This window comes from Drosophila mojavensis, unplaced genomic scaffold, assembly GCF_018153725.1.
Source record: "Drosophila mojavensis isolate 15081-1352.22 unplaced genomic scaffold, ASM1815372v1 contig_74, whole genome shotgun sequence".
NCBI lineage: Eukaryota > Metazoa > Arthropoda > Insecta > Diptera > Drosophilidae > Drosophila > Drosophila mojavensis.
In genome coordinates, this window is record NW_025318899.1 from 11,581,629 (window position 1) to 11,599,600 (window position 17,972).

Consider the following 17,972-nt stretch of genomic DNA (forward strand, 5'->3'; position numbering starts at 1 on the left):
TATCCTTAATCAAAATACAATTATATTTTTAAAATGTATTTAATAAATTAAGTAATCGGTGGCTAAATATATATAAATTATATTATATAAGACTAATTTCAGCGGGCCAAGATTTCAGCCTCACTTACGAAAATTATTATAGGAAACAGAGTTAGCTTTTGCTCACAATTTATTCACTTATGGGGTATTCAAGCAGTTTGTTTCACCATTTTTTATACATTTTGAGTATAATTTATGTGCCGTGCTTTCATGTTTGCGTTTGCTTTGGCTTTGGCTTTCGCTTTCGACTTCGATTTCTGTTCTGTTGCTGGCATTATTCGAGCGGCAAAGTTGTTTTTGTGTTAACGTTTGCTTAAAGTTTTCATATATATTTATCAGGCAAGCACAAACTCAATTTGTTGCATTGGGCGATTTGCCATCAATTAAGCATTTATACATTGATTTTAATTGATTTTGCTTTACTTCAATATTGCACAATTCAAGAAATTTTCCGGCTTTGTTGACGTGTCTGGAATTCTATATATATGTACATTTATATGTATATATATATATATTTCTTTGGCAAGCAAACCCAGAACACATTTGTTCTCACATTTATATATGAAATATTTTTATTTTGTGCCGTATTCATGTTTCGACGGCAGATCATATTTATATGACTTGCATTTTACAGTGCCAGAATGTGTGTTTAATTTTATTGGTTTTATTTATGAAAGCGCATAAATATTTATCTGCGACTCGTGCAGCCCGACTGATGATGGCACACAGACAAGCTGAGCGAACGAACGCCCACGCGGCGACCTTTCGCTACAGCTGTGTATTATAGATAAATATATCTTCAGATTACCATCAAAATATGGCAACTTATGACAGTTTGTTAAAATGAATTTCACACAAATTCAATCTGCATGTCATTTCGCATTGTGAAGGCCAAAGACCGCTATCCGCAATCCGCAATACCCATAAAAAGGGTCAGCTTCCCCTTTTAAACAGTTGAAATTCAGGCAGTATTTTAAAGTAACAGACTCTTGACCAAAATTCACAGAGCTGACTGGGTCTCTTAACAAAGGCGAACGCATTATGTTGAGCGAGAGAGAGAGAGAGGAAGAGATAAGCAGGCGGCGCAGCTTATGGTTGCTCAAGAGTTGTTTATGACCCAATGTGCCTTTAAATTTTGCTGGAATGGAAGTAATATAAAAAAATATGATTCCAGGGGGCACCCGGATTTGAACCGGGGACCTCTCGATCTGCAGTCGAATGCTCTACCCCTGAGCTATACCCCCAATATGAAAAAACGAGATTGGTAGCTATTGTTATTAGCAAATTTCAAGATAAATATTCTATTGCAATAGCAGCTCAAACACTGTTTGCTTATCAAACAGCAAAGTTATCAGCATGGGTTTCTTTGTTTTTTAATTTGAAGAGAAATGCTTTAACAATGTTAGTTATCTCGAAATTCAACAAACTCGACAGCGTGTTCTCGAGCTCACTCGAACCGAGCTTGTTTTCCAGCAAGAGACACAAAACAAGCAAATAGTAAACATTAACGAAGAAATACTTCGTTGGATATGAAGAGCAAAGTTTTGGACAAGTTTCTCAGTTTTTTTTTTCAGGTCAGTAGATGCGGTAGCCTTTGGCCTGAACTGTGCTGAGTTTGTTGATGAAATTCCACGATGTATCTGAGATGATTAGATGGAATCAGTAGAGCAACAATTAATATTTGCTTCGCTGCAGATTGCACACGCGCTGTCAAACGTTTCTCACTTCCGCAAAACGATTTTTGATGGCTAAGGGCGGCGGGTGATGGTTGCGGGCGGGGTGTGGGGGCGGTGCTAACATGGCAGCTCATTGCTTCCGTTGTGTCGCACAAAATGGCGCGAGACAGACGTGATGGCTGGCCAGTGTTGCTGCTGTATAAATATGTATGTGTGTAGGTGTGAGTGTGTGTGTGCGTGTGTGTGTGTATATGTGTGTATATGTGTGTGTGTGTGCGTGTGTTAGCTGGTCAGACACATGTTTCCTCATGTTGAGCAGACGACCTTGCACCAGGGCAGACGCGTCTAAAACACACGCGCCAAATGTCACAAATGAAGCATGAGATCTCAAATATAAATGCGCCAAGCGCCGCAATAATTTTCTATACTATCAAAAGCAGACGCTGACCAAACAGTTGCAGTTGCACGACGAGCAAAGGAAAAGAGTTTATTTAATCTAAGCAACAACAAAAATGGCTGTGAAGCTGCCGCTGCTGCTGCTCCTCTCGCTGATAGCCGTCAGCTGTGGCGCCTACAGCTCCTCGCTGGATGAGCCGGCCAGCAGCTCGAGCGGCAATTCGATTGGCATCAGCAAGTGCAATAAGAATCCGCTGGCCGAGCTCACCTTCCAGCTGAGCGGCAGCAATCTGCACTGGCCCTGCGACTCCACCAAGAACATCTATGTGCAATCGGGTCGCTATGTGCCCCGCAATGTGATTGTGACGCGTGCGCAGCTGCAGCGCGACTCGGCGTTTGTGGCACTGCCGCGCTACAAGCAGGGCGTGCCCTTCACCCTGGGCAAGGTGAATCTGAAGAAGGGCGAGTGCTTGGCCAAAATAGCGCCGTATCCCTGCTGGGCCATACAGGAGGAGGGCAACTGCCAGGCCCTGCAATCCGTTGTGGACGTGGCCGTGGATCAAAATGTGAGTGGACTTTTGAATTTGATATGCCTTGCCGTTGAAATGGGCATGCATGCATGCATGCCTATACAAACATAACGACACACACATACGCACACACACATACGCACGCACGTACACACTTGCATATGCATTAACAAGCCAATTTAGCTGGAAAACGCAATTTGTTGCCTTCGCATCGAAAAACTTACTATGCAGTTCTTGTTTTTCTTGTTGATGCAGCTTCCAGTTGTAAATATATATTTGATATATATACTATATATATGTTCATTAGTCAACTGAAATGGCTTTTTTAACCAAATATATGCTGGGCCCCAGCGCCGCTCGCTATTAAATTCTGTAAAATTCCACAGTCAACAGCAGAAATGGCTGAAACCGTAACTGAAGGCTTAACCATTCCAATGAACTTCAGAGAACAAGCTGATACTTGAAACAACTTCAGTTTGATTGCAATTTCAATTAAGACCATTCGCCACATTTCTTATCGAAATGTGAACTTTATTCGCAGCTTCATAAAGTCTTAATTAACTGAAATGAAAAGAGTAAATACATTTTATTACTGGTTCAACACATTTTAGACCACAAATTTATTTAGTTTTTAAATTTTGCAATATTTCCATGTTTATTTCCCAGCCTTGATCTCTAATTTAAAATTTACAAAATATTATTTCTGTTCAATTTCAATGCAAACATTTTGCGTTGTATTTCAGCAGAATTCATTGCAAGAAAAACAACAATAATTTATATATCTATAAATGTATCTATGCATATATATATATATATGTACACATATATCTATATATAGAATGGGCACGCGAATTTGATTATTTACAGTTCAGCAATTGCAGCAAAATTAAATGATTTTTTTGTTTTGTTTTTATTTTTTTTATTTGTAATTTTGATTGCTCTTTATTATTTCTGCTGATGCGCATAAAAAACTGCGAATTCCCGACATGCCGCAAACGCAATTGAAAAATATTTTAAATAACATCAAATAATATATGCATTTCGATAGGGTCTGCTGTGGGCCTTGGACGTGGGCATTGTGAACACGCTGGAGCAGCCCATACGCCGCTGCAGCCCCAAAATCGTGGCCATAAACACGGCCAACAACAAGGTGGTGAAAAGCATTGACCTCAGCGATCTCGTGACCTCCGAGAGCCGTTTGCAGTTCATTGTCGTCGACTACTCCAAGGATAACAAGCCCTTTGTGTAAGTACCTTAGTGAGATGCCTAATCCCAATTGAAAGTAGAGCAAGTAGAACATTTCCTAGTTCGAAATTTTCAATCTGATATCTATATTCGCTCTCTCCCTCTCTTGCTCTCTTGCAGCTATGTGGCAGATGCTGGAGCTCGTAGCATTCTGGTCTATGATATTACTGGCAACAAATCGTATCGCATCGTCTTGCCCCGAGCCACCGCTCCGACCAACGATGTGCTCTACGTTGCGCTGACTGCCAAGCCCGACGGCACCTCGACGCTCTTCTTCAGCTACCTGAGCTCGTCGCGCCTCTATTCGATTAAGGGCGAGTACTTGAGGGTGGGCCAGGGCGCTGGCTCCATCATCGATGTGGGACCGAAACCCTATGGCAAGCAGGCGGTGCTGCTGGGCGCCGATGGCGGCACCTCGCTCTTCTTCCGCTACAAGGGCGAGAACGACATCTATCTGTGGGACTCGGAGACCTGCTTCAAGGCCTCCAACTTGCAGGAGGTGCAGCGTGGCGGCGACTGTCGCCTCTCCACCCAAGTGCTGCCGGGCCACAAGCGCTTCATGTGGGCGCTCGAGAGCAATTTCCATGACTTCATCTCGGATCGCACTGGCTGCAATGGCGCCTCCATTGTGCTGCATCCCGTTGTGCGCGAATGCGACGACTAATTCGCGTCTCTGTCTCATTTTATTAGCCATATAAGATTTGTTATCATTATTTTTTTTTTTTTTTTTTTTGTACGAATAAAATGTTTTGTACAGCTCAACAGTTGCCCGCGACGCACGTAAATTTGCCCAAGTCGAAGACCTGACCAGGCCTGCAGCTGCGCAGCTCCATGTCAGCGCCCTTGCCCGGGCAGTGATAGAAGCGATTGCAATTGGTCAAGTCGCCGGCTAAGCCCACGCGCTCACATTTGCCCGAGTTAAATCCCGTACCGTCCCCTCCGGGCGGCTTTCCGTGGCGGCACATGAGGTAATGCGCATCAAAGTAGCTGCCCAGGGGACACGACTCCAGTTGTAGTGTTCCATTCAAGCAGTAGCTGTACTCATAAACAGAGTCCGCCGGATAGATCATGCCAGTGCGACATTCCTCGGAGCTCCCTTTGGCAGTCAGGGTAAGCAGCAGGAGCAGCAGCAGTAATAACTTGGAATCCATCTCAAAGACTGTTACTGCCGCGTCGCTCTAGCAGTAGCTTAAATAATATTCGATGAGCAAAGCTGCGGAAGTGCTAAGGCGATAGTTGAGTGATAATGATAAGATAAGGCCAGGTACACGAGTTAACCTAGACATAATTGCTTAATAATCGTATTTTATTGCTCCAACTGAAGTTGTCGAATGGGATTACATGGAGCCCCTCTACTGCTCCGGCTTGCACACAGCGCTAATGCCATCAAAGATGGAGCCCTCGGGGCACTCGTAGCTCATGAGTTCACCATTTATGCATAAGAGGTAGCCATGCTTAGATTCAGCGGCATAGAGCTTCGATTCCTCGCAGCTAGCCTCGGCTGGCTCGATCTGCTTGAACTTGGTGTCCGGTACGCAGCTGTGGCCATTGAAGCTGTAGCCATCGCTGCACTTCATCATCAGCGGGTAGAAGACATCTTGAGCGCCCACCTTGTCCTTCTGGCAGATGTAGTAGTAGCTGTTGTGGGCAGCCCAGACGCCCGTCTGGCCCACGTAGCTGCAGCTGTACTGCTTCTCCGAGCAGAGCTCGCTCTCCCGCGGCAGGCTGCAGCTGTTGGTGAGCAGGGAGTAGGCAGCGCCATTGGTGCACTGACGCGACGTGTCCACGTTCTGTTCGCTGCACTCGTGGTAGCTGCGGCAGTCGTACGGATCCGGAAATATGCCCGGCTGCTGGCAGTAGAATTTGCCGCGCACTGGCACTTGGCATTTCGGCTGCCAGGTGCACCCAATGGAGCCCTCATCGCTGCAGAAGAAGCCGCGCTCCGACTGGCAGCTCGTCATGGACACCGTTTGCCACTGGCCATCCACGTTCGAGCAGAAGCCGAGCGTGGCGCAATCGACGCAGACAAAGCCGGCCAGCCGTATCTCCTGGCAGGGATTTGTCACCAGCTCGGCGGAATCAATGGCATGGCCATTGCCCTGGCAGCCCACCAAAGACCCCAGCAGTGGAAGCAACAACTTAACCCAATTCATTTCAAAGACTGTTGACTGAAATGGCAGCCGGCAGCCGCTTAAATAGTCAGAGATAAGTGTACGTGGTATATGTCAAAGGCATAATTAAAAGATAATAGTTAATGATGCTTCATTAGAGCCCAAAAGAGAACAGAGTTTCGAAAAATCAATTAGGTACTATTTAAGATTTAGCAAGAGCCCAGCACACAGGCCGACTGCTCCTTGCGGTAGTAGGTGCCGGCCGGGCACTCCAAGTGGCGCATCGTCCCATTCAGGGCGGAGCAGTAGTAGTACTTGTGGCAGTCGTGCGTGTCGGCCATGAGACCGACGTGTGCGCATTTGCCTGGCATTACACTGAAGCCATCATCGTTGGGATCCACAATTTCGGGCTGGTCCGGGTTGGACGGGTTGGAGGGGTCGGGGTGGCTCGGGTTTCCCTGACGACAGACGAAATCCGCAAAGATCTCCCCGTCGTTGCAGCGATGCAGCGATGGATAAATGACGACAGAATCATTGAGATTCTGATTCACCGTCGACTTGCACACGTAGAATATGTTGGGATTACTGGGCCAGGCGGCCACATAGCCCACCCTGGGACAGTGGTACTGCGGCTGAGTGCACACCCGGCTCTCCAGCGTCATTGAGCACTGGCCGGTGTGAGCGTCGAAGGCTTTGTCATTGCCACAGTCGACAGCAGCTGCCACCAGAGTGGCACCCACAAAGTAGCACATGTGATACTTCTGACAGTCGTAGGGATCCGGGAAGATGCCCTGCGAGGTGCACTGGAAGTTGCCCACAATGCCAAACGGATGGCAGGGGCCAGTGGCATTCGAGCACGTGCCCAGGCGCACATTACAATAGTATCCGTTGGCCACATCACACGATTCGACGGGTATATTCACCCAGCCGTTCGAGTGCTGCACACAAGTGGCGAGCAGTTCACACGACTCACAAATGGGTCCAGGTGTCTGTCTTGCCTCGCAGCTGCTCGTTTCCCGGGGCTGAAAGATGCGCATGGTAACCGTGGCAGCGCTCATCAAATTGATGACGTAGAGCAGTAGCTATTTCACACAGAGAAAAAGAGAGAGAATGATGTATACTAGAAATAATTCAGCGATAATTAATATTGTTAGCTCTTACCATGCTAAAATACAGCTTATTACAGGACATGTTGTTAGAGTGAAGATCACTGTTAGTTTGAGCACGTCTAATTGCTGCAAAGTACTTAAATTGTCTGATTTGATTGCGTAGCTGGGAACTACAAAAACACTTTGACTCACAGCCCAAATATAGCAGACGCACTAAGGTAAAAGATATCTTCGATTGTGGCACTGGGCGCGAGAGCCCATCTTTATATCAATACGAGTGTTCTACATTTATCTGTGTGTGCGTGTGTCTGTGTATCTAATATCTTGCGAAAGTTTCGAGTTGAGCAAAGGGGAAAAAAAAAAACAAAAACAAAAACGTAACCATTACAACAACGAGCGATTACAAAAAAGAATTGACTAGAATGAAATGCTTTGCTGATGAGTAAATGGGCCCATATTGACCCAGAAAACATTGTGGACAAAGTCTTTGGTTAGCATTACTTTTGTTTATATGACCTTTACCAGTTTCTCTATACAAACAGAAAGCACTTAACTTGTGTTTGCGTTATTTAAATATTGGCGCAGACTGTTTACTTTGATTTGCAACAGTCAGTTAAATTTAAATCAAAAGTTGAGCGCGCTAGCAAGTCGATAACAGTCAAAATTATTTCGTAATTATCGACATTGATAGCACAAGTTTTTTTGGTATTTTTGTTATCGAAAATAGATAGCATCCCAATTGAAATCTAGCATATCCCAGCTGTGCCCTGCACAGGCACACCGACACATTAAACTCGCTTTAAACATTTATAGATATTATTTTGACCATTTCGAATGGATTTCGTACACGAAGCTGTTGCGCTTGGCGTCGACATACTCATCTTAGGCCTCTGTGTACGCGAATATGTGAACTATAAGAACACCGCGAGAGTGTTGAAGGTAAGACGATCAGCTCTTGGTAATAGTGCCTGCATAATCATAACAAAATTCTGTATGTACCTGTAGGAGGCGCCGCAGTATAATATTGATGGCGAGCTAAAAAATATTGTGTCACGGCAGCGGGATAAGAAGATTCCGTATGCTGTCATTCGGGGCACTGTCTCCCCAATTGGTGTGCCACTGCGCAGCTCGTTTGTGCCCAGTGTGAGCGGCGTTCTCCAAATTGTAAAGCTACATGAGCATCGGGTGATGCGAGCCTTTGCCGGCTTCTGGGCAGAGCAGCGAAAGATGCTGCACGAGAGCGTCAACGAGATGCCCTTTGAGCTACGCAATCAATCGCATGGTGTGGAAATTGTAGATGCAATGAGTGCCGCTGTGTTAGATGTGGACGTGGTCTACGATAACTATGAGTCCACATCTCTGTCGTTCTTTGATCATATATTTGGCTTCTTTACGGGCGTAAGGCAGAAGGGGCTGCAGACTACCGAACAGGTGCTGCGTGACGGCAGCTTTTTGACCGCCATTGGCGAACTGGAATTGGATGGCGAAACGCTGCGCATGCAGCCATCCAAAGAAGGACCACTGTTCCTGACCACGGCCACAAAATCAACGCTCATCAAACGTTTCGAGGATGCCAAATCTTCTATGCTGTAAGCTAACTTAATACGGCCTTAAATGTTTCCTATCTCATATGTAATCTCTTGCAGCTTTAAAATTGTATTGTGCAGCAGCATATCAATGGTATTGGTGGGTCTGATCGTACGGAAAGTGTACCGCAGAAAGAAGCAAGAACATGAGGAAGCAAAGATTCGCAAGCGCCTCGAGGTGGAGCGTAGAGAGCGACGAGCACGCAACAGGCCGCATACCTTGAGCCAAGATCAACTGTGCGTTGTCTGCTCCACCAATCCCAAAGAAGTAGGATGACTACATATTATAGTGTATAATCTCCATCACTAATGCCTTCTGCTCTTTTGGCTCTTCCAGATCATTTTATTGCCCTGCGGACATGTGTGCCTGTGTGAGGATTGCGCCCAAAAAATCGACATTACTTGCCCAGTTTGCCGCAGCAAAATCGACTCGAAGGCGGCTGCATTTATTGCCTAACTCTGTGGATTACAGCCAAATTAGATCAACTGTACCTGTCTTCGTCTCATAAGTGTTTGTTACTTGAGCTCTAATTAGTGTGCAGTTTACATTATTGATAAAAATTCGTTTCAAGTGTTGACCATCGAATAGTAATTGTGTGGAATCCTTCTATGCACTGTCTGGATGCATAATGCGTCTATACTCGTATTGATTCTCCATTAGCTTCAGAAAGACTTTGTACTTTCGATCATGCAGCTCATGTGTTTTCTCATTAGGTTTTATCACACGCCCCATACCAGACATGGCTTTCGCGGCGGCCTACAAAGAGAAAGGCACACAAGCGAATTTGATATTCTTAGTCGATATGTAGTTCTGTACACAACACACACCTCTAGGCTATTGTACTGGCCAAAGGCAGCTGCGGCTAAGGTGGCAGCGCCTACCAATACCATTTCCTCCTCGTAAGGAACCAAGCACGGCAGGTTGCAAATATCCGCATGGCACTGTAAATAGAGCGGGTTCTTGGACAAGCCGCCGCAGAAGAGCATCGATTTGAATTGCGGCCGTTTGTAGAGGTAAAGATTCTCAATAATGTGCCGTGAGCCGTACTATATCGAAAATATCAAGTATAAATAAATACGTGATGAAAACAAACCCCCGAAACAGAGTCACATTCACTTACAGCGAGAGCCTGAACGAAGGCCAAATAGATAATGGCCAGCGACTCCACTCCGCGCGCCATATCCAGTCCAGTTATCTAATCGAATAAAGAGTTGTGCTTACAAAAAAGAATATTAAATATTAAATAGATATCTTACCATGCCACGCAACGTTGGATCCGCTACGGGCGAGCGATTGCCGTGCAGATCCGGCCACACGTGCACATCCTGCGTTAGGTAGGCCATGTCGGGGAGGCCTTGCGACGCGGCTATATTTGGCAGCAACTGGTTGAGGTGCTGGTAAATATATCTGTAATCAGCAAAAGCATTATAGAATTATAGATTAGTAATGCACAATCAGATGATATTCACTGACTTATCTCCGCCCAACTTATCCTTAAGCGTAGCGTAGCTGTCATGCGATTTCAGTATATGGTCCAGCAAATGGCCCGCAATCGATTGGCCACCCTCGTTTAGATAGTAGCCGGGCAGCACGGCACTTTTGTACGGACCCCAAATGCCCTTCGCAAAGCAAATGGATTTAGTCAAGCTCATGTGGCAGGTGGATGTGCCGGCAATTAAAGCCATTCTAGTGGTTATATCCTCGTCAATATCTTCTGCTTGACAGCCAAGCGTACCCAATATTCCAGCATGGGCATCGATTAGGGACGTACTGACCATTGTGCCTGGTAGCAGGCCCAGCTCTTCGGCAGCTAACTTGGTTAGGCCCGAGCCCACCGGCTTGCCGGGCGACTCCATGTGGTTGCCAATAATTGAGAAATTTGAGTGCGTCAGCTCCTCGAGATCGATGCTACGCAAAAAGTCGGCGTTCCATTTATTCTCCTCGGCATCATAGTTCCATTTGCAGACCACAGAGCACAGGGAGCGAGTGTCGACGCCTGTTGCACGCCAGGTGAGGTAGTCGGGAAGGTCGAAGGCCCGCCCCAGATTGTTAAATGAGTACGGCAGGTAACGTTTGAGCCAGAGCAGCTTGGGCATCTGCATTTCCAGAGACACCTTGCCCCCCACGTATTTAAGTATGGGATGCGCGGTGGCATTTATTTGATCCGCTTCTTCAGCGGCACGATGATCCATCCAAAGAATGACATTTTGTTCATCCACAGAGGTCTTGCTTACAGTCAGCGGGTGACCATTTTTATCAATCAAAACCAGGGAGCAAGTGGCATCGAAGCCAATGCCCTTCACTTGTGCTCTAGTGATATTGCTAATGACATGCTGCAAACGAGCTCTAGGTTAATCTAATCTTGAAACGATCTTGAGGTTATCCGATAACTGTACATTACCTTGACGACCGTACAGACTGCACGCCAAATGTCGTTGCTCGACTGCTCATAGAACTCCGGATCGGGTGTCCATGTTTTGATCTTTTCCACGGCCTGGTGCTCCACTTGACCCTTGGTATTGACCAGCGCTGCTCGCGCACTGCCCGTGCCCACATCCACGCCTATAAAGTACTGGCGGCTCGGCATATTACAGTATTTGCGTCTGCTGTACAAATGTACAAACGTACAAATGTTATTAAAGCCAGCTCGCCTCAAATGCCTAACATAAACTGATAAGAATTTCGAGAGGTGGAATTGTACCGCTATCGGTTCTAATAGATCTGGTGAATAGGGTCTGTTTTGGATCTGAGGCCGTGGCTAGGGGTAAATTGGATCGGCCTGAAAGCCGCTACTTTAAAAAATAAATAAACAGTAACTGGTTGTAACAATCCCCTTTTAATAAACATTCTAATTAATTATTCAATTATGCAAGGCTGCTTGAAATTTGAGACATAACTAATGAATTTAACAAAAACATTTACATAATAAATCATTCAACATTATGCCTACTTACTAGTACTTCCAGCAGGTACGAGCGTTGCTTGCGTACTAAAAACTAGTTCGTAATTACAGATTTGATTAGGTATTGAAATATTTAAATTGCAAACATCTCGCGCGCACTCTCCTCTCGCTCTCTCATTCTTTCTTTCACTCTCTCCCGCTCATTCGTCTGAGAATTGCAAAAGTTACTCTCATTATACAAGGCCGTTCGCATTTCACGATCAATGCCATTCCGTCTCGATTAATCGGTCACTCGGCACATCGCAAGCGTATTTTGACAGTCTGGCAACGCAGTGCAGGAACAGCTCGTGTTTGTTTACAATGGTGCGCATTAAAAATCGGTAAGTTAATTAAATAAATACTCGTATTTATAACTGACAGCTAATAAAATATCCGCCACTATTGCTTATCAGTTATATAGCCGTACAAATTGTACCATATGCACCGGTGAACACCCTTCGCCTCAACGACCATACGCTCACTAAATGCTTGCTGCAAAATGTTGAGAAATATTACGGAGTTTACGGATTGGGGATCTTGGAGCACGGTTTCCGTGTGAAATACTGCAATGAGCGCACTAAAATTGCCATCATACGCTGCCTGCATCGTGGACAACGCTATGTGTCGAGTATATTGCCGCTGATAACGCTGGTAATACAATACCATATAAAGTAATGTATATAAATATCTGCATAAATAAATAAAAATTCCAGATAGGCGATGTGCGTGCCAAGTTCCGCACTCTTTACGTGGGTGCCACCATTATACAGTGCAACAAGTTTATAATCAATCATCAACGACAGTTTTTGGATCGCATGATGGGTCAAGTAGCATCCGCAAAGGAACGTCAGGATCTCTTCAAACGAGTGATGGAGCTTGACATGGACAGATAGATATAAACAGCTTTTACATTTTGAATGCTTTATGTATACTTAAGAATAGTACATAGTTATCTTATAAATATTGTTCCGACTTTATGTTTTTTGGTAAACTCTATTATACTTCAATAAGGAATTTGCGACTTGAGGAACGAGATAATCTCGCACTGCATTGCTTGAGCCTATGCTGCAAGTCTGCAAAGGTCAGGTTGCTCTTCTTGCTGTATACATTCAGATAAATTCCCAAGACAACGATCAGCCCAGACCAGATATATCTAAAAAATAGAAAAACATGACATTAAGAGAGATCAAATTGATGATTAATTGCAACTTACTGCACTGTGAAGGGTTTACTGAAGAGCAGGAACGAGAAGGCAATGGTGACTGCCTTGCGCGCAGTGGTCACCGTGGCAGCAAGCGGAGCTCCACTGCTCCTGACCAAAGCCAAGACGAATTGTATGCCCAGGTAACCAGAGAGACTGAACAGGAAGCCGTAGCCAAAGGTTTCTAACGGATGGGCCAAACAAAAGGCAAAGCCACTAAAGAAGTTCCCGGTGAGCAACATGATCACAAACAGATAGACAAAGCCGAGTCCGTAGGAGTAGAAAACCACCTCGCTGCTAGACGCTTTGTGCTCCCGCATCGCCTTCTCCTGGACATTGCCAATGGCGGCATCACACAACAATGCGCCGGATATCATGGCAACGCCAAGGGGATTGAAGTTGGGCGTCAGCTGCGAGTCGGCCAGTGTAAACCATGCCAAGCCCACACACATGGCTGTTGCAGCAGCAAAGTCCAGAGGACCATAGCGCTTGCCCTGTATTATGATGCTGCCAACGAGCACAGGGATTAGCTTGCAGCACTTGAAGATTACTTGAGTGGGATAGTTCAGATAGCCAAGACTCGAGTTCGACAGGCCCATTGTGCCGAGCGTAAGCGCGGCAAGCACAATATATGTCTGCAACGGTATGCTACGTGGTGCTGGCTGAACGCTCCAGATTGGGCCGCCATATGTTCGGTAGGCCTCCAAGCGACGTTCCACCAGGCCGAAGCCAATATAGTAGCCGAACTGCACCAGGGTGAGAAACCATCCATATGGTTTGAAGCCCTCAACTGTGAATATCAGCTCCTGCAGATATCCGTAGATGATGTAAAGTATAAAAACGCCAGCACAACTCAACAAAAATTTAGTGGTACGATTGTAGTAAGTTAGATCAAAGCAGAGAATGCGCAATTCCGTTGTCGTCGCTTTCGATGCGGATGAGAGTTTACGCTGTGACGGCGATTGGGAAGCGGATGCAGCCGTCTGCAGTGCTTTGCCATTGCTATTTATATTGATTACGTCGTGTACGTTGCCTGATTCGCTCTCACCCACCATTGTATGTGTGTGTGTGTGTGTGTGTGTGCTGTAAGCAACGTTATGTTTGAGTACGCGTCCTTATCATTTTTTATTTAATTTTTTAAAATATTATTTAGTGTCTGTTGTCAGCGATGTTATGTTTGTGTGCGCGGCGTTATCACAGTATTAGTATTATTTTATTTTTTGCCACGCAAAGCAATGCAAAGCAACATTGCATTAATAACGCCTTACTTAATATTGCATAATTGAATTGCAATATGCATTGCGATTTAAGTAAATCATTAACTTTTTAATGATATCAATTACGGGTTTGTTTATTTTATAAGTCGGCAGTCGATAAACGCGATATATATTTAGAATTGGTGCTACCAGACTGATCTAGCTGTTTACAGAATATGGTCAGCCTGAATTTTACAATTGGTCGCACACAAATCAGTGCTGCCAGCTCGATGTTCTCAATTAAATATCTGGTAACACTATATACTCTTAAAAACATCATTTCGTCATTTAGCAGCTCTCGCATTTTGTTTCATTTTAAAAATGGCAGACGTAGAAAAGGAGCCTGAGAAGACCATTGCTGAAGATTTGGTTGTTACCAAATACAAATTAGCTGGCGAAATTGTAAATAGTAAGTAAATATTGGAACGTAATTGACAAATGCGTCGCAAAGTGAAAGTGAAATCTGAATTTTCTGCATTTATTCGTCGGCCGCTACGTGTAGCCGACAACAATGGAGCTAACGAAGACTTCGGCGCTGACGCTGACGTCGCCGTTGCTTTAAGTAGCCACGCGGCGGTGTACGCGGGATATGCGAGAGCGTAGCGTGCATAACCTCAAAGTTTTCGGGAGTTGAATTCTTTAGTTGAATGTAAAAAAAATTTATAAGAATAAAAAGTTATTAAGCAGCTTTTTGAGCTGCAGCTTTATAAAAAAAAATTTGTCGGCCCAAGATGCAATTGCAATGTTAATGAGAGATTCACAAAGCCACGCGAGACGTGCCGAAACTCGTTTCACATGGAAATAACTCGACTATTTCTGTTTGATGTGCTTAATTTTAGAAACACTGAAGACAGTGATTGAACTCTGTGTAGCGGACGCTTCAGTGAGGGAAATATGCACCAAGGGCGACAATCTGCTGACTGAAGAAACCGGCAAAGTAAGTTTCAACTGGATATTACCACAAAAAACCGAAAACCCATAACTAAATTGTAGAAACTAGTCCAATGATTAAAACTTACACAATTGAGGATCTCCTGCGTGCGCGCTGCTGCGGACTGGCTGCATGTGTGCGCCGCGTGTGTGGAAATTTTCACCCACGTGCGTTTCGAACGCAATCTGTGGTCGGCGTGCGGGCTTTGGGGCCCAAAGATTCATAGATTATGAGATCTGAGGACACAGTTGGCAAACAGCCAATTGGCAATGTTAACATGATAAATCGATTAACACGCTGTCATCTGTAGGTATACAAAAAGGAAAAGGAACTGAAGAAGGGTATCGCATTTCCGACCTGTCTCTCGGTCAACAACTGTGTCTGTCACTTTTCGCCAGCTAAGAACGATGCCGACTACACGCTAAAGGCGGGCGATGTGGTCAAAATGTAAGTATTTCGACTCGCTCTTGTTAGCCCGCATTTAATTAGTTTACCTTATGTATTTATGGGTTATTTACAGCGACTTGGGTGCCCACATTGATGGCTTCATTGCTGTTGCGGCACACACAATTGTCGTTGGCGCCGATCAGAAAATAAGCGGACGTCAAGCTGATGTCATCTTGGCTGCGTATTGGGCCGCCCAAGCGGCGCTCCGTCTGCTCAAGGCCGGTTCCAGTGTAAGTGTTTGTCTGTCTAGGCTGCTTTGCCTGCAAGAAACGGATTGTCTAGCGTATTAAACACAGCGCCAGCACATCTCAACACTTGCATAGATCATTAGCGACAATTGACGAATGCGCTGCCATCAGATCGATGGCTGGGCTAGTGTTGATTGCTCACATTCCCACATATATATAGTAATCCTTCTGCTGCAGGCAACGGATTGGCTGCTGCCCAACAAATATAAATGGCACAGTACAGCTCAACGTCTGCAGAGATCAATTGCGGCAATTTCGTGAACTGAACGAGTTTATACCCAGAAATGTTTGGTCTTTACAATTGCACACAATTTGTTAAAATAATTATATTTAGCCCAAATGCTCATCAAATATTATATTTACTATAAATATTAGATGTAAACTTACAAATCCATGTCTTGTACCTATTTATAGAATTATTCAATCACCGATGCCGTGCAACAAATCAGCGAGTCGTACAAGTGCAAGCCCATTGAGGGCATGCTCAGTCACGAGCTGAAGCAATTCAAAATCGATGGTGAGAAAACGATCATACAGAACCCGAGTGAGGCCCAACGCAAGGAGCATGAGAAGTGCACATTTGAGAAGCACGAGGTTTATGCCATCGATGTCATCGTCAGCACCGGCGAAGGCGTGGTAAGCATTGTGTTCCATGAGAGATACTTCCATTCTCTCCTTGTTCAATGATTAAAAACACGCGCTTGAGGATTGGCTGGGCACGGCAATGGGGCTGATCATGTAAGCGCCTTGTGTGCTTGGCGTGTTGTATTTTAGCAGCGCGGCACATGTCAGACTCAAAGCTGCGCTATTGCTGGTCCGGAGATTGTAAGATTATGAGATCTGAGAACGCATCGTAATATATTGCAATTTGTTGATTGAATGCCTACGCAGCTTTGCTAACAGTTGGGTTTATGTTGCAGGGACGCGAGAAGGACACAAAGGTCTCCATTTATAAGAAGTCCGACGAGAACTACATGCTTAAGCTGAAGGCATCGCGTGCTCTACTCGCCGAGGTGAAAACCAAGTATGGCAACATGCCCTTCAACATCCGCAGCTTCGAGGAAGAGACCAAGGCGCGCATGGGAGTCGTTGAATGCGTTTCACACAAGATGATTGAGCCCTTCCAAGTGCTCTATGAGAAGCCCTGTAAGTTTGCTCATTATGGATTTCTTTGTTAATCCTGCAAAACTTAATTCCGGATTTGGTGTAACTCTTGAGCTGCCAACCTCGGCCAGACATTTTGCTAGAATAAAGCTCCAAAGGCTTTGGCGTCTTCAGCAGTTGCCTCATTTCATGGCCTCGGTCTGAACATGCCATTGCTACAAAAGTTCCTATATATTCCCAGCTGTTAATATCTCTGAAAAGGTAATCTAAAACTATTATGCTTTTCTCTTGTAGCTGAAATTGTGGCACAGTTCAAACACACGGTATTGCTCATGCCCAACGGTGTCAACCTGGTTACCGGCATACCGTTCAACGTCGACAGCTACGTTAGCGAATACAGCATCGCGCAACCCGAGCTGAAGGTAAGCAAAATCCTCTACTGATCATGCGCGATCTCAATGCTAACCTTTTAATTTGTTTGATACCTTTCCAGGAACTGGTCGCACAGCCATTGGGACCCGTCAAGGGCAAGGGCAAAGGCAAGAAGGCGGCCGCTGGTGGTGCGGCGACAAAAGTGGAATCGGCGCCGGCCGTTGAGACCAAGGCATAAATTGCACTCGTCTGCATACCATACAAAACACGCCCCCTTAAAGCAACTACAATGTGAACAATTGCGCTGCCTACTGCTGCCGCTCTTTAAAATTTTACTATAAAATTCGTTGATTAGTAAACCAGAGAAACCATTTGACAACATAACTCGTTTTCGTTCCAAGAACTTTAAATATTTCCACTACAAGAACAAAAGAAACAAGAAAAACAAGCACTTGAAAGCTTATTGCGTTTTTCCAACCCGAAAAGCTGAAAGTGCGGCAAGCTCTATATATATTTCGCTCCTTTCAAAAAGCGTACTGATTTTATCGTTTTGAAATTTCACAATCGGTTTGTTTCAAATCGCAACGAAGAATTGTAATTGTAATTTTTAAAGTAAACGTTATCTTTAAAAACGAACTTATAATTCAAGAAAAGAAAAAAAAAAACGTTAAGAACCCCGCGCGTAGTAGGTATTAAATAAAATTAACATTTTATAAAAAAAAAAAAAAACCGATAAATAAATCTGAGTTTTCTTGGACTGTGGTTGGATGTATCATTAG

At 44.8% G+C, this 17,972-nt stretch overlaps 9 protein-coding genes and 1 non-coding gene across 11 annotated transcripts; 4 read left to right on the plus strand and 6 right to left on the minus strand.

Moving 5' to 3' along the window:
- Nucleotides 1-1,211: 1,211 nt before the first annotated feature.
- Trnac-gca lies at nucleotides 1,212-1,283 on the minus strand. Its single transcript has one exon. It is a non-coding gene; the product is annotated as a tRNA-Cys (tRNA).
- An 850-nt stretch (nucleotides 1,284-2,133) lies between these two features.
- Nucleotides 2,134-4,599, plus strand: LOC6582146 (major royal jelly protein 1). Its single transcript, XM_002007818.4, has 3 exons — nucleotides 2,134-2,677; nucleotides 3,690-3,886; nucleotides 4,007-4,599. The coding sequence occupies exons 1-3, from the start codon at nucleotides 2,228-2,230 to the stop codon at nucleotides 4,548-4,550; spliced, it is 1,191 nt and encodes a 396-aa protein (XP_002007854.1). The 5' UTR covers nucleotides 2,134-2,227; the 3' UTR covers nucleotides 4,551-4,599.
- A 45-nt stretch (nucleotides 4,600-4,644) lies between these two features.
- On the minus strand, nucleotides 4,645-5,037 carry LOC6582147. Its single transcript, XM_002007819.1, has one exon. It carries the CDS (start codon nucleotides 5,035-5,037, stop codon nucleotides 4,645-4,647), a length of 393 nt encoding a protein of 130 aa, XP_002007855.1.
- A 137-nt stretch (nucleotides 5,038-5,174) lies between these two features.
- Nucleotides 5,175-6,066, minus strand: LOC6582148. The gene has a single exon (XM_002007820.3). The coding sequence runs from the start codon at nucleotides 6,037-6,039 to the stop codon at nucleotides 5,239-5,241; it is 801 nt and encodes a 266-aa protein (XP_002007856.1). The 5' UTR covers nucleotides 6,040-6,066; the 3' UTR covers nucleotides 5,175-5,238.
- Nucleotides 6,067-6,123: 57 nt separating this feature from the next.
- On the minus strand, nucleotides 6,124-7,359 carry LOC6582149. Its single transcript, XM_002007821.3, has 2 exons — nucleotides 7,159-7,359; nucleotides 6,124-7,079 (listed from the first exon to the last, which is right to left on the minus strand). Exons 1-2 carry the CDS (start codon nucleotides 7,186-7,188, stop codon nucleotides 6,207-6,209), a joined length of 903 nt encoding a protein of 300 aa, XP_002007857.1. The 5' UTR covers nucleotides 7,189-7,359; the 3' UTR covers nucleotides 6,124-6,206.
- A 416-nt stretch (nucleotides 7,360-7,775) lies between these two features.
- On the plus strand, nucleotides 7,776-9,278 carry LOC6582150 (mitochondrial E3 ubiquitin protein ligase 1). The gene is made up of 4 exons (XM_002007822.4): nucleotides 7,776-8,045; nucleotides 8,112-8,695; nucleotides 8,753-8,960; nucleotides 9,030-9,278. Exons 1-4 carry the CDS (start codon nucleotides 7,941-7,943, stop codon nucleotides 9,147-9,149), a joined length of 1,017 nt encoding a protein of 338 aa, XP_002007858.1. The 5' UTR covers nucleotides 7,776-7,940; the 3' UTR covers nucleotides 9,150-9,278.
- On the minus strand, nucleotides 9,095-11,788 carry LOC6582151 (FGGY carbohydrate kinase domain-containing protein). Of its 2 annotated transcripts, none has more exons than XM_032731192.2 (7): nucleotides 11,648-11,788; nucleotides 11,095-11,296; nucleotides 10,167-11,026; nucleotides 9,950-10,100; nucleotides 9,814-9,888; nucleotides 9,521-9,739; nucleotides 9,095-9,449 (listed from the first exon to the last, which is right to left on the minus strand). In XM_032731192.2, exons 2-7 carry the CDS (start codon nucleotides 11,278-11,280, stop codon nucleotides 9,300-9,302), a joined length of 1,641 nt encoding a protein of 546 aa, XP_032587083.1. In that variant the 5' UTR covers nucleotides 11,281-11,296; nucleotides 11,648-11,788; the 3' UTR covers nucleotides 9,095-9,299. The 2 variants fall into 2 exon arrangements, with proteins under 2 accessions (XP_032587083.1, XP_002007859.1); XM_002007823.4 differs by having other exon boundaries at nucleotides 11,095-11,299; nucleotides 11,648-11,787.
- A 78-nt stretch (nucleotides 11,789-11,866) lies between these two features.
- Nucleotides 11,867-12,611, plus strand: LOC6582152. The gene is made up of 3 exons (XM_002007824.3): nucleotides 11,867-11,975; nucleotides 12,048-12,285; nucleotides 12,348-12,611. Exons 1-3 carry the CDS (start codon nucleotides 11,956-11,958, stop codon nucleotides 12,525-12,527), a joined length of 438 nt encoding a protein of 145 aa, XP_002007860.1. The 5' UTR covers nucleotides 11,867-11,955; the 3' UTR covers nucleotides 12,528-12,611.
- On the minus strand, nucleotides 12,539-14,238 carry LOC6582153 (adenosine 3'-phospho 5'-phosphosulfate transporter 2). The gene is made up of 2 exons (XM_002007825.4): nucleotides 12,848-14,238; nucleotides 12,539-12,787 (listed from the first exon to the last, which is right to left on the minus strand). The coding sequence occupies exons 1-2, from the start codon at nucleotides 13,888-13,890 to the stop codon at nucleotides 12,631-12,633; spliced, it is 1,200 nt and encodes a 399-aa protein (XP_002007861.4). The 5' UTR covers nucleotides 13,891-14,238; the 3' UTR covers nucleotides 12,539-12,630.
- A 115-nt stretch (nucleotides 14,239-14,353) lies between these two features.
- LOC6582154 (proliferation-associated protein 2G4) lies at nucleotides 14,354-17,922 on the plus strand. The gene is made up of 8 exons (XM_002007826.4): nucleotides 14,354-14,500; nucleotides 14,931-15,028; nucleotides 15,333-15,469; nucleotides 15,543-15,699; nucleotides 16,132-16,353; nucleotides 16,638-16,863; nucleotides 17,116-17,243; nucleotides 17,315-17,922. The coding sequence occupies exons 1-8, from the start codon at nucleotides 14,413-14,415 to the stop codon at nucleotides 17,429-17,431; spliced, it is 1,173 nt and encodes a 390-aa protein (XP_002007862.1). The 5' UTR covers nucleotides 14,354-14,412; the 3' UTR covers nucleotides 17,432-17,922.
- The last annotated feature ends 50 nt before the right edge of the window (nucleotides 17,923-17,972 follow it).